The 12,155-nt window shown below is 49.5% G+C and overlaps 1 protein-coding gene across 1 annotated transcript in view; it reads right to left on the bottom strand.

Annotated features, from left to right (window-relative positions):
* Positions 1-206: 206 nt before the first annotated feature.
* LOC149362829 (techylectin-5A-like) overlaps positions 207-12,155 on the bottom strand; it is a 39,752-nt gene continuing 27,803 nt past the window's right edge. The window contains exons 4-5 of the mRNA XM_089573264.1: positions 2,792-2,959; positions 207-786 (exon numbers count right to left, since the gene is read on the bottom strand). Of these exons, the coding sequence (XP_089429390.1) occupies positions 485-786; positions 2,792-2,959 (470 nt within the window). The 3' untranslated portion in view covers positions 207-484. The remainder of the gene's footprint in view (positions 787-2,791; positions 2,960-12,155) is intronic.

Below are 12,155 nucleotides of genomic sequence, written 5' to 3' on the forward strand. Positions count from 1 at the left end.
AAACTTCTATGTTCAAGAAGACAGCAATAATTCAACCAGGTGGGTTATGTCAAAGTTGCGAGAGTTTTGAAGGTAGTTTCTATAAGCAGTCAGTAAACATGTCAGGATGTGAAAGAAACTTTTAATTATTTATTTACAATAGTGACACTCTAAATCGAAGACCACAGCAGGTGAGCTAACAAAAGGAGAAATATATCACATTTTGAAATATGCAGGCATTCTTTTCCCATCAAAAACTAAAGGGAACGTAAGAGCGATTGAACATGGTAGATTAGAAATATTAAAACACATATCAAAATAATCAATATCGAGCCGGCATGTTCCCCATCACGAGTGAAAACATGTATAAAACATGGACAAATCAGAAAAAACACCGCTCACAAATCAAAAGTTATGACAGTGTAGTGGTGCGTTTAAATATAACAGCATTACTAAGTGTATATTTCTGTCTGTGGTGTGAGCGAAAATAATATTTCTATAGAAATTATTTAGATGGTTCAAGGGTTTTGACCATTGTATGCGATCCAGCAGGACGGATCATCATGTGGACGCTGGGGTAGGAGTAGTGGTTGAGTGGGTGGGGATCCGCTCGATAACTCCACTCGATACCATCAGCGTAACTGTCGTGTTTGCCATTCAGGTTCAGGCCGTTCAAGTTGGACGAATGGCAGTTGCTGTACCACCACGCTCCGCGGAATTTCACGGCGCAGTTCTCCAGCGAATTGTCATTGTCCCGGTCGAAAGTGCTGAAACCGCACATGTTGCTGCTCCCCAGCCCGTTCCAGCCTGCGTGTAACACGGTATATTATAGCTAACAGGAAAGCATTCCTGCCACGGCATCAAGAAGCATCTTATATATGTTAGCACATGATTTAAGTACTAAAGCGCCTCTCAAGCCACGCTAGGACTCTACAGCATTTATTCCGCCTAGGCACACACTTCAAGAAAGAGTCCACCCTCTCCGTCGAAACATTCAGAACCAAAAAGTGCAAGCTGTTGAATACAGTTCAATAAAGAAATTACAGGCATCAAAATACGGCTGAATCTAAATAAAGTGATGGGAAAAAGACTGAAAATTAACAAAAGTGTACGAAATGACAATGGGCTCATTAAAGAAATTACAGGCATCAAAATATGGCCCAATGTAAAGAACGTCATGGGAAAGGGATCGAAGATTACCGAAAATGATACGAAATTAGAATTTGTGCATGCACCTTGCTCCTACTGTAAAAAAACATTCCGCGCGAATGTGAACTTTGGGTAGGCACTATTGAATAGTCACTGGCCGGCCTTCGAAGTCTGCCACATCGGTGCGAATCGTCCTTGCTTCACCGAGGCTGTAACAATAACCTGTGCACCACCGCGACAACTATGCTACAGGTTGCAGACACAGATAGCAGATAATGGGAACCAACGCACGCCCACGGAGCCATCTCGAATATTGTGCTATCAAAACAGTCACACGCTTCATTGCCATGGCGCGGCCGCCTAAAGGCGCGTCTCCATGGGCCCATCCGAGGCGCACGAGCGCAGCGCCTAGGCGTAGCAGCGTACGCTGGAGCCGGTCTGCGCATGCGCGAGGCGCAGGCGCTAGCTGGCGCTGGCGCGTGGCCAATATCTGTCCAAGTCAGATACTCGCGCAGCGCTCGCGCTGGCTCCGGAAGTGGCTCGCTGGTTTCCGGTCGATGTAACCAATCAGAAAACGCAGTTCGCCCGGCATCCTGTACGGCCCTTCGCGCCGTTTTCTTCACTGAGCTGAGGTGAGCGCCATTATACGAGCGACGGGAGGCGACAGGCCATTAAGTTGCATATCTTTTTCGACGCTTGTCACGGCGCGGCGCTGGGCGCGTAGGCGCTGCGCTCCTGTGCCTCGGATGTGTCCATGGAGATGAGCCTTAATGCTGGACCGGCGGCCGTGGCATGCCGCCTCTGTATCTTCTTACAGTTTACCATTCAATGCCTTATGCTTTAGATTTACCATCCTCTGTCATCAAAACATGGCTGAGTTCGAAGAAGCCAAACGTCTGTCTGAATTAAAGGTAAGTTTGAATGAAGTGACTTCGAAGGTTTAACACTCGCTTTCATAAATATGGGCTTTGAGCCACTTATTTACCGATGTCAAAAAACACCCTTGCTACTGCAGCATGCCTTGAGGACGATATCGTTCCTCGACAAAGAAAAACAGGCAACAGAAGTGGGCAAATAATTCTTCCTCAGCCGCAGCAACTGCACAAGCAGAAACCAACAGCCAGCAGCAGCAGCAAGCATCATACAGCAGGAAGTAGCAGCAGCAAGCATTTTACAGCAGAAACAGCAGGAGCCGCGATGAGAATCATGCCGCAATAATCAGAAGCAAGCAGCAGCAAGCAGACAGCAGAAGTAGCCGCAGCTGCAGCAAGCATCATGCAGCAATCAGCAGAAACAGGCATCAAGCAACAGCAAGCATCATGCAGAAATCAGCAGAAACAGGCATCATGCAACAGCAAGCAGTCTGCAGCGGCCACAGCAAGCAACAACAAGAAGCAGCATTCAGCACCGCCAGCAGCAAGCAGCAGCGAGCAGCACCGACCCACGTCGAGAGAATTGCACTCTCGTAGCAATTAATTTCTACTTGCATTATTATAGCCACCATGCAGACATCAACACAAAACATGGACATGGGCTTATACATTACCCTGATTACTGAATAATATAGTAACGTTCCCTTTAGAGCTTCATGGAAGTTTGTTCTTCCAGCTCTCTCCTTTTTCCCCTGTCAGGACATTTTTGCCAATTGACTGGTTGTACGTACCAGGTGGACCAAGGAATTCTCCCAGCTCCAGTCTGAACAGCTCCTCTTCACTGCCAACGCGGAAGCTCTCGTAGTCAAGAGAGGCTGTCTCACCCGTGCCGTTCCTGAGGACCACTTTGAGTTCCATGCCACCCGGAACCGACGTCAGAACGTGCAACGCCTCGTTTCCTGTCCGCGCACAACGAACATGGTGATTCAATATCTAGGTCAGTGCACTACAAGGCAACATGCTCGCGAGCAAGAGTTTTAGCGTTATAACCTAAGCACAACGAAAGTAGATGAGCAGAATTCACTAGCTCAGATTCACAAATAAAATAACAATGGTATGAATTCAGTAGGTGCTCACACCGTGGAGTCGTCTTTGACGCTATCCATAATGAAAACAACGTCCGTAAGAGCTCTCCACTTAAAAAGTCTGTTCTCTTCAGTTCCGATCTGCGCCTCCCTTTTATAGGGATCTAACAGACAAATGTACCAGCCAGCTTTAGCCATGGCTGGAAACTATACTGAGACATAGTATCTGGAAGCAACGTCTACCATATTGTTCACCGATGTGTGTATTAATTCGGAGGAATTTTAAGGCGAAAGCGTTTAATGGCTCATGCTCGCTGCGTCATTCCATACTCGCGGTGTCCATCCGCACGCTGGAATCGTGCCAACTGTGGCCTCTCCTCAGGGCAGCGGCGCAACCTCCTCCGTAGTTTCCTTTCCTCAAATTCATTTTCTTCATTACGAGGGGGAGGGGGGGGCTCTCTTTCTGTTTCTTCTTTCACTCCCACTTCCTCCCTTCTTCTACAAACGAATGACGGGTGTGCACCGAGATATGCGAGACGTTTACTGCATAATTTCCTTTCAACAAATACAATTTTCATTTTCTTCACTACGGCCCCTCTTTGTCTTTCTTCTTTCACTCCCAGTTCCTCCCTTCCTGTACTGTGCGGTTCGCGTGTCCACCACGGCGGTTTCTAGGCAACGGCTCATAAGGAGGCATCAACAACACAACAGCGCGATTCAGGTGTCCACTGACCAAGGGAGCCAGTTTGCGCACTTCGTTTCCTTGAAATGATCGGAGTGTAAAACGTCAACGCCAACGCCAATGAACATGAACGCCGAACGGGTGACGGCGACGGCGACGCCGCAAAACGGGCGCCAAAGAGCTGCGCTCTAAAACACTATAATAAAATTTCGCAGTGGCTTAGCTGTGGTTAAGCTTGGATATACAAGCGAAAAGGTTCAGTTACGCTTGGTTTCACGTCATGGCTGTCGCAGTTCGCGCACAATGCACTGGGAGCACCACGATAACGGTGGAGGCGTTCGGCCGTCCACACACTGCCTGTACGGAGGCGAAGGGGCTGCGCGTGTAGTCAATACGGTGCTGTCTTAGTAGGTTGCTTTAGAGACACGTACTGTGGTATCTATATCTATTCCTTTCCGGTGTACACCAAGATATGAGAGACAGGCATTTCCTTTCCTTAAAACAAATTTTTATTGCATTTAATTTTCCTTAAGGCCCTTACCGCGCGGTTCGGGTATCCACCGAGATATCAGAAACAGGCGTCGTTTCCTTTCCTTAAAACCAATTTTCATTTTTCTTCCCTTGCGGCGTGGTTCGGTTGTCCGCCGATGTGTGTGTGTTTCCTGGCGCACTGCTTGACTTTTATTTGTAATGTTTTATTTTCCATTTATTTTTATTTTTGTTTCTGTGATTATTTTTATTCTTTTTTTTAATACGGAGTCGGCGGCCACCAGCGATACGCGTGACTTCACTCGGTTTCGCGAATGCGCAGAATGTCTTTTGCAGCATACCCGGCGTACGACCCTCGTAGTGAAGCTTTTCGCTTAAAAAAAACGAACGCACTCGCCAAAGACAAAAAAAAATGGCTGAGGATTAGCTTAGGTTAAGCCCAGTCAGATCCGAAGCATATTGTCGCCGAGTTGCATATCGAGCACGCCGCTTGGCTAGACGTTGTAACGCTCTTCATCAGTCTCTGTAGCACGCCGCAACTTTTGCTTCTCATTCCAACGAGCAGCCCTGTTTCCAGGAGGCATCTCTATCCCGTGTACGCCTAGCAGAGGCAGGCGCACCCCCTTGTATAGACCAGATTTTTTTACCCTCGCACGCAGGCTGCGGGCGCGCTCCTACTCTCGACACCAGTCGCCATCTGTCGGCGCGCGCGGCCCGAGGGACTGCGGGTCGCGCCGGCGCCGCGCGTAGAACCCATGTTTACGTGTTCGCTTCGGTCGTTGTTGTGCTCCATCAGCTAACGTATGAGGGTGTGTGCTGTGCGTCACTACTCACATTTTCCCTCTTCCAGACAGTACTGCGGTTATCTTGTGCGCAGTTACTCGTTAACGTGACATCCGAGGGTAGTCGACCAGGTAGTGTACGGACTGGAAACCGGCACTTCAACGCAGATTTCTGCGCTGTGTCGTGTCGTTTGTTGTCGCCTTTTACGTGCGATATCATCTATGATAATTTTATGCATCAGAATGTAGATCTATTGATTTGACTCAGTGGAGTAGTAACTGGATAGGCGAGCTGCAGACTGAAGGTTGTCCCGACGGAGCACGTGTTTTCTATCACCAGTACGTGTTCGACATCCTTGAGCTGAGCTTGCTCTTGTTCCCATTAAACACATTTTATGCACAGGATTGTAAGCACGACCGCTACCGATTTCAGCTGCTTTTTCAGCACGCATGTCAGAGTGATATGGGGGGTAAAGGTTTATCTATAGTATCTTTCTGCTCTTGGTATCGACACTAGTTTGGTTTGGTTTATTAAGGTTTTACGTCCCAAAGTGACTCAGGCTATGAGGGACGCCGTAGTGAGGGGCTCCGGAAATTTCGACCACCTGGGGTTCTTTAACGTGCACTGACATCGCACAGTACACTGGCCTCTAGAATTTCGCCTCCATCGAAATTCGGCCGCCGCGGCCGGGATCGAACCCGCGTCTTTTGGGCCAGCGCCGAGAGCCGTAACCACTGAGCCACTGCAGCGGTGCGGTATCTACCTTATTCATAGGAAAATACTATGCGCGATTGCATTACATTTTCCATACTTAGCCAAACGGCTACGCAACGCTCTCACACGCGGCGAGAGCTCCTGAATAAAATAACGCGACTTCAGACCTCAGAATTAGTGAAAGCTGGATTAGCTGCTCATATCTATTCAAGCTTTGATAAATTAAGCGAAAGTACGTTTTTATGCACCAGGTTGGATAAACCATGACAAAATTTGTTTTCTGTAGGCGCTGCGACTCAGTGAGCTCACAGCGGTAATTTGTTGATAAACTCGACAAGAAAGCCCTGTTTGTGGAAGGGGGGTTCTTTATGGCCGGCCGGCAGGAAGGAATAAGAGTGCATGGGAATTGGAACTGCATGCTAGCCGCACACCTAATGCTTGATATTGAACAAAAAGTTTCGTTGCGGTGGAGCACCAAGACGGAATTCGATATCAGCACGACCGCGTTATAAGCGCCGGCACAATTAACCTGAATGTCAAACTAAATGTCATTAAAACGCGTCAACGTTTTCGCTTTGATAACGTAAATACTTCCTGCAACACAACCCCGCAGCGGAAGTATGCTCGACAATGTTTTTTTGGCGCCCGAAGCGCGGTTATATGCAGGCGCGGCCGCGGAACTGCCGCAGCCCCGCAGTCCCCAAAGAAACGCCCGCACCGCGGCGCGCCAGTCGGTGCAAAATGGCCGCGCCCGGGAGAGGCTCAAAATTCTCGTCTATAGACCAGATTTTTTTACCCTCGCACGCAGGCTGCGGGCGCGCTCCTACTCTCGACACCAGTCGCCATCTGTCGGCGCGCGCGGCCCGAGGGTCTGCGGGTTGCGCCGGCGCCGCGCGTAGAACGCATGTTTACGTGTTCGCTTCTGCCGTTGTTGTGCTCAATCAGCTAAAGTATGAGGGTGTGGGCTGTGCGTCACTACTCATATTTTCCCTCTTCCAGACAGTACTGCGGTTATCTTGCGCGCAGTTACTCGTTAACCTGACATCCGAGGGTAGTCGACCAGGTAGTGTACGGACTGGAAACCGGCACTTATAAGCAGATTGCTGCGCTGTCGTGTCGTTTGTTGTCGCCTTTTACGTGCGATATCATCTGTGCTAATTTTAGGCATCAGAATGTCGATCTATTGATTTGACTCAGTGGAGTAGTAACTGGATAGGCGAGCTGCAGACTGAAGGTTGTCCCGACGGAGCGCGTGTTTTCGATCACCAGTACGTGTTCGGCACACTTGCGCTGAGCTTGCTCTTGTTCCCATTAAACACATCTCATGCACAGGATTGTAAGCACAACCGCTACCGATTTCAGCTGCTTTTTCCGCACGCATGTCAGAGGTATCTGGGGGGTAAAAGTTTATCTATAGTATCTTTCTGCTGTTGGTATCTAACTTAGTTTGGTCTGGTTTATTAAGGTTTTACGTCCCAAAGCGACTCAGGCTATGAAGGACGCCGTAGTAAAGGGCTCCGGAAATTTCGACCACCTGGGGTTTTTTAGCGTGCACTGACATCGCACAGTACACGGGCCTCTAGAATTTCGCCTCCATCGAAATTCGGCCGCCGCGGCCGGGATCGAACCCGCGTCTTTTGGGCCAGAGCCGAGAGCCGTAACCACTGAGCCACTGCTGCGGTGCGGTATCTACCTTATTCATAGGAAAATACGCGCAATTCCTTTACATTTTCCACACTTAGCCAAACGGCTACGCACGCTCTTACACGCGGCGAGAGCTCCTGAATAAAATAACAAGGACTTCGGACCTCAAAATTAGTGAAAGCTGGATTAGCTGCTCATATCTATTCAAGATTTTGACAAATTAAGCGAAAGTACGTTTTTATGCACCAGGTTGCATAAACCATGACAAGAATTGTTTTCTGTTTGCGCTGCGACTCAGTTGAGCTCACAGCGGTAATTTGTTGATAAACTGGCGCGGCGACAAGAAAGCCCTGTTTGTGGAAGGGGGGTGCTTTATGGCCGGCCTGCAGGAAGGAATAAGAGTGCATGGGAATTGGAACTGCATGCTAGCCGCACACCTAATGCTTGATATTGAACAAATAGTTTCTTTGCGGTGCAGCACCAAGACGGAATTCGATATAAGCACGAGCGCGTTCTAAGCGCCGGCACAATTAGCCTGAATGTCAAACTAAATGCCATTAAAACGTGTCAATGTTATCGCTCTGATAACTTAAATACTTCCTGCAACACAGCCACGCAGCGGAAGTATGCTCGACAATGTTTCTTTAGCGCCCGAAGCGCGGCTATATGCAGGCGCGGCCGCTGAACTGCCGCAGCCCCGCAGTCCCCAAAGAAACGCCCGCACCGCGGCGCGCCAGTCGGTGCAAAATGGCCGCGCCCGGGAGAGGCTCAAAATTCTGGTCTATACCGCCGCTCCAGCATCACGTGTTCACTACAGCGCACCTAGCGGCAGAAGCAGGAAACACATTGGTCGCGACGCCTCGCGCGCCGGCGCGAGCTGGGGCCCCGTTTCTCCTATGCGTTACGTCACGCATCACGTGGTCCTCCTTGGTCGCGACGGCGCGAGCTGGGCCCCCGTTTCTCATCTGCTGTGACGTCACGCACCACGTGGTCATCCTTGGTCACGACGCCTCGCGCGACGGCGCGAGTTGGGCCCCCGTTTTTCATCTGATGTGACGTCACGCATCACGTGGTATGACATGGAGGTCACGAAAGGTCAATGGTAACGACACCGCCGCGCTCGAGGAGCTGGGTTGGGCTATTTTAGTATGCTTCGCATAAAATTGGCTGTGGCTTAGTTAAGATTAAGCCTGGATATCTCGAAGCGAAAAGCAGCGGCAAGGCGGAGGAGGAGCCGCGTGTGTAGTGAATACAGTGCTTTAGCGACATGTACTGTGGCTTGCATTCCTCTCGGGTGTACACCAAGAGATGAGAGACAGGCATTTGCTTTCCTTAAAAGCAATTTTCATTTCATTTTATTTTCCTTAAGGCCCTTACGGCGGGGTTCGGGTATCCACCGAGATATGAGTGGTTCCTCACGCACTGCTTTTCTTTTATTTATTTTTTATTTGTGCAGCATGTGACGTCACTCCTTTCGGGTGTACACCAAGATATGAGAGACAGGTATTTCCTTTCTTTAAAATCCAATTTCCATTTCATTTCATTTTCCTCAAGGTCCTTACGGCGCGGTTCAAGGTATCCACCGAGATATGAGAGAGACAGGCGTCGTTTCCTTTCCTTAAAACCAATTTTCTTTTCATTTTCCTTCCCTTACGGCGCGGTTCGGCTGTCCAACGTGACGTCACGCAGTTCGCACACGCGCACCTGCGGCTTTTTCTGACGACGGGGCCCACGCTAGCCTCGGTGTTGACTAGCCTAGTGAAGCTTTTCGCTTCAAAAATCTCTGCCTGTCCCGTAACCGAGAGTACAGTAAGCATGAAGTGTTTACGGGCATAGCACATTGGTTGTAGATGGTACTAGTCAAAATCTTGAAATGGGTCTAGTGTTCAACACACCACATCAAAGCACGACGAGACGCAGGCCTGACAAGAATGTATATGCAGCGCGTTTGAAACTCTAAAGTGCGTAGAGGCGAAAGCGTTTTCCGCACCACTTTGCCTATGTGACACTGGTGACGTCATCACTGGATTAAGTCACACATAATTGATGACGAAGTAAAGACCAATTACTATTTAGTGACTAAGTACTGATTAATGACTAAATACTAATTAACTGCTAATTAATGACGCTTAAGCTTCGCCTTTAGGAGTGGAAGGCGACAGCGTATTGTAGCGCTGCCAGGCAGTCCACGGAACTCCACCACCCGTTCGGCCCGATGCCTTGCCCTTTGAACGCGACCATCCTGGCGACTTGCTCACGAGCCGTAGTTTCGGACCGACTGGGTGTGCACAACACGATAGATGAGCTGATAGAGGCACACCTTACGGCGCAGGTGGTACGGCTGTCCACAACTCGGACTGGCCGACAAGTCCATAGTGATTTAAACATCAGTTGGCCCCGACAGCTAGACACCAAAACCAACATCCTAGCCTCATGGAGTGGACTACTCAAGCCAGCTCCACTACCCAGGAATATGCACCCCGATTCTCACCAGTAAAGACGACAAGCACGAGCCGAAGCCATGAAAAGGCACTACGGCGGGGGCGAGGGCGTGTTCTATGTCGATGGTGCGGGTCCCGAGCAGGGAATGACGGCCGTCGCGGTAGTGCATCAAAATACAACAGTCGACGGACTAGTACTGGCTAGCTAGGACGTACTGGCTGCGGAAGAAGTGGCAATTGCTCTAGCTGCAACACACACAAGCTCAGAATACATTCTCACAGATTCACAGACAGCATATCGCAATTACCTCAGGGGCAGGGTCGCACCGCTAGCAGCTAAAATCCTGCAAGATAGCTACACCCGTGGCTACCAACCCCCCTAAAAACACTTAATATGGGTACCAGGTCATCAGGGCATCCCACGGAACGAGAGCGCACATGCCTCAGCCCGAGCATTTCTCCCTCGGGCGCCCAGTACGGATGCCGTGGAACCTCCTACCCCGCTACTAACTTACAATGACATACTTCAGCACTTATAATTATTCCGTCCGGTCTACCCTACGCCGGCTAAGACACTAGATAAAGGGGAGGAACACCTCCGAAAGCTACAGACCAACAAAACAACCCACGAAGACTACATGCCGTAGACCCGGAGTCATTTGACTCACAATGCAAATTCTGCGGAGAGAAGGCGGACCTGTACCATATATATGGTATCGGCCTGCCAACAAAATCTGGCGATCACTGTTAATAACCAGCCAACGCAGGAGGGGTGGGAGGCAGCTCTGACCATTTCGGGTGAAAAGAGGCAAAAGCAACTCATAGAAAGAGCCCGGACAGCAGCCTACGCCTAATGGGATTCCCGACTGAGAGCTCTAACCACCGCTACAACCTCCTAAACTATTTCATTAAAATATTTTCACCCCCACCACCCTTTGAAAGCGACGGTTTTTGAGGAAACGAAATAAAAAAATCCCGTACGGTGCCCGGATGCTCTCGTTTCAGCTCCCGGATGCGTCGAATTCAGTGCCTGTATGAGTGGAATTCCCGGATATTGGCTCTCGGTCTCGGCGTGACGTCACCACACTGCCGACAACGGGAGCTAAAAGCATTCTATGCTTTAAAAAAATACCGCACAGGCGGGAAGCCGACCACGCGCAAAGCGGCCCGGGGAAGCGGCAGTGGGTTCACCACAAGGCTTTCGCCAAGCACACTTTAGAATTTCCAAAGTGTCTTCAAAAATTTTTATATTTGGTTCAATTGAATGTTTAGATGAATTGAAGGCTATAACTTTAGATGTTGAGTTTTGAGGAAGTATTCGAGTGCCGAATTGTAGACCACCTCATAAAGCGTCTAATTCATCAGTTTCTATTTTGATGTAGGCTACAGATTTGTGTTTGCGCATTGAAAGTAAAGCCCGCAAAATATAAGATACATTCTACGTGTTCTACGTAACCACGCCTAGGAGGGGGGGGGGGGGGGGGGGAGGTGGTGGAGCGATTGCGGCTTCGGCCGCTTATCTGTGTTACGGTGCGGCCCCTGCCATATTAAGTGTGATGAGCGTTGTTCGCGCGCTATCTTTCGTGCGCGTTGTTTGTGCGCGGTTTTCAACCCGGCGTGCTGGATCCACTAGAACTTTTTTGGACACTTTTTGTTTTTGGACACTTACGTTCCCTGTGAGTGTGTGTGCATAGGGCGACGTCAGTTGCCGCAATGTATCTCTGTTTTTGTAGAGGGACGGATGTCCCCTTTTGATCGAGAGTCCAAATAAACTTATCTTATCGGTTTGTCCAGCAGCGTCCGCTTCGGGGGACGCGGTGGTTGCTGCGACGCGCGTCTTTTCTTTTCTTTTATGTATTTCCTCTGATCTTTTAACTCTCCTCTATCTGCACGCGGCAGCCAATAGGCAGGCCCGTGCAATTTCCTTTTCATCCTTCTCCCAGTCACAACAGCAAAAACACCATGCCTTGGCGCTCCTCGACCACAGTGTTTTAATACATTTTGGAGAAACCGCGCAAAGTTGTCTCAGGTGTTTACTGGTGGTTTAATATTTGGGATTCCGGAAAGTAGCGACGCTCAGTGGTGCCACGAATGTTACGGGCCAATAAGAATGCACTGGGCGATGGAGGCAAAATTAAAAGTAATACTTTGTGACCTGGCCGCGCTTTCCTAGTCGCTGGACGGCGTTTCGCGGCTGGCGTCTCGCATCTGGTGTGTTGTCTTTCCATGCACCTGACACCCTTCGGCACGAAATTTTCTGTCCGAGAAATTCAAGATGGCGGCCTTGTACTAAATCGATATAGGCACCCAATCGGTG

This window comes from Amblyomma mixtum, chromosome 2 (assembly GCF_055824585.1).
Source record: "Amblyomma mixtum isolate Tamu chromosome 2, ASM5582458v1, whole genome shotgun sequence".
Classification (NCBI taxonomy): domain Eukaryota; kingdom Metazoa; phylum Arthropoda; class Arachnida; order Ixodida; family Ixodidae; genus Amblyomma; species Amblyomma mixtum.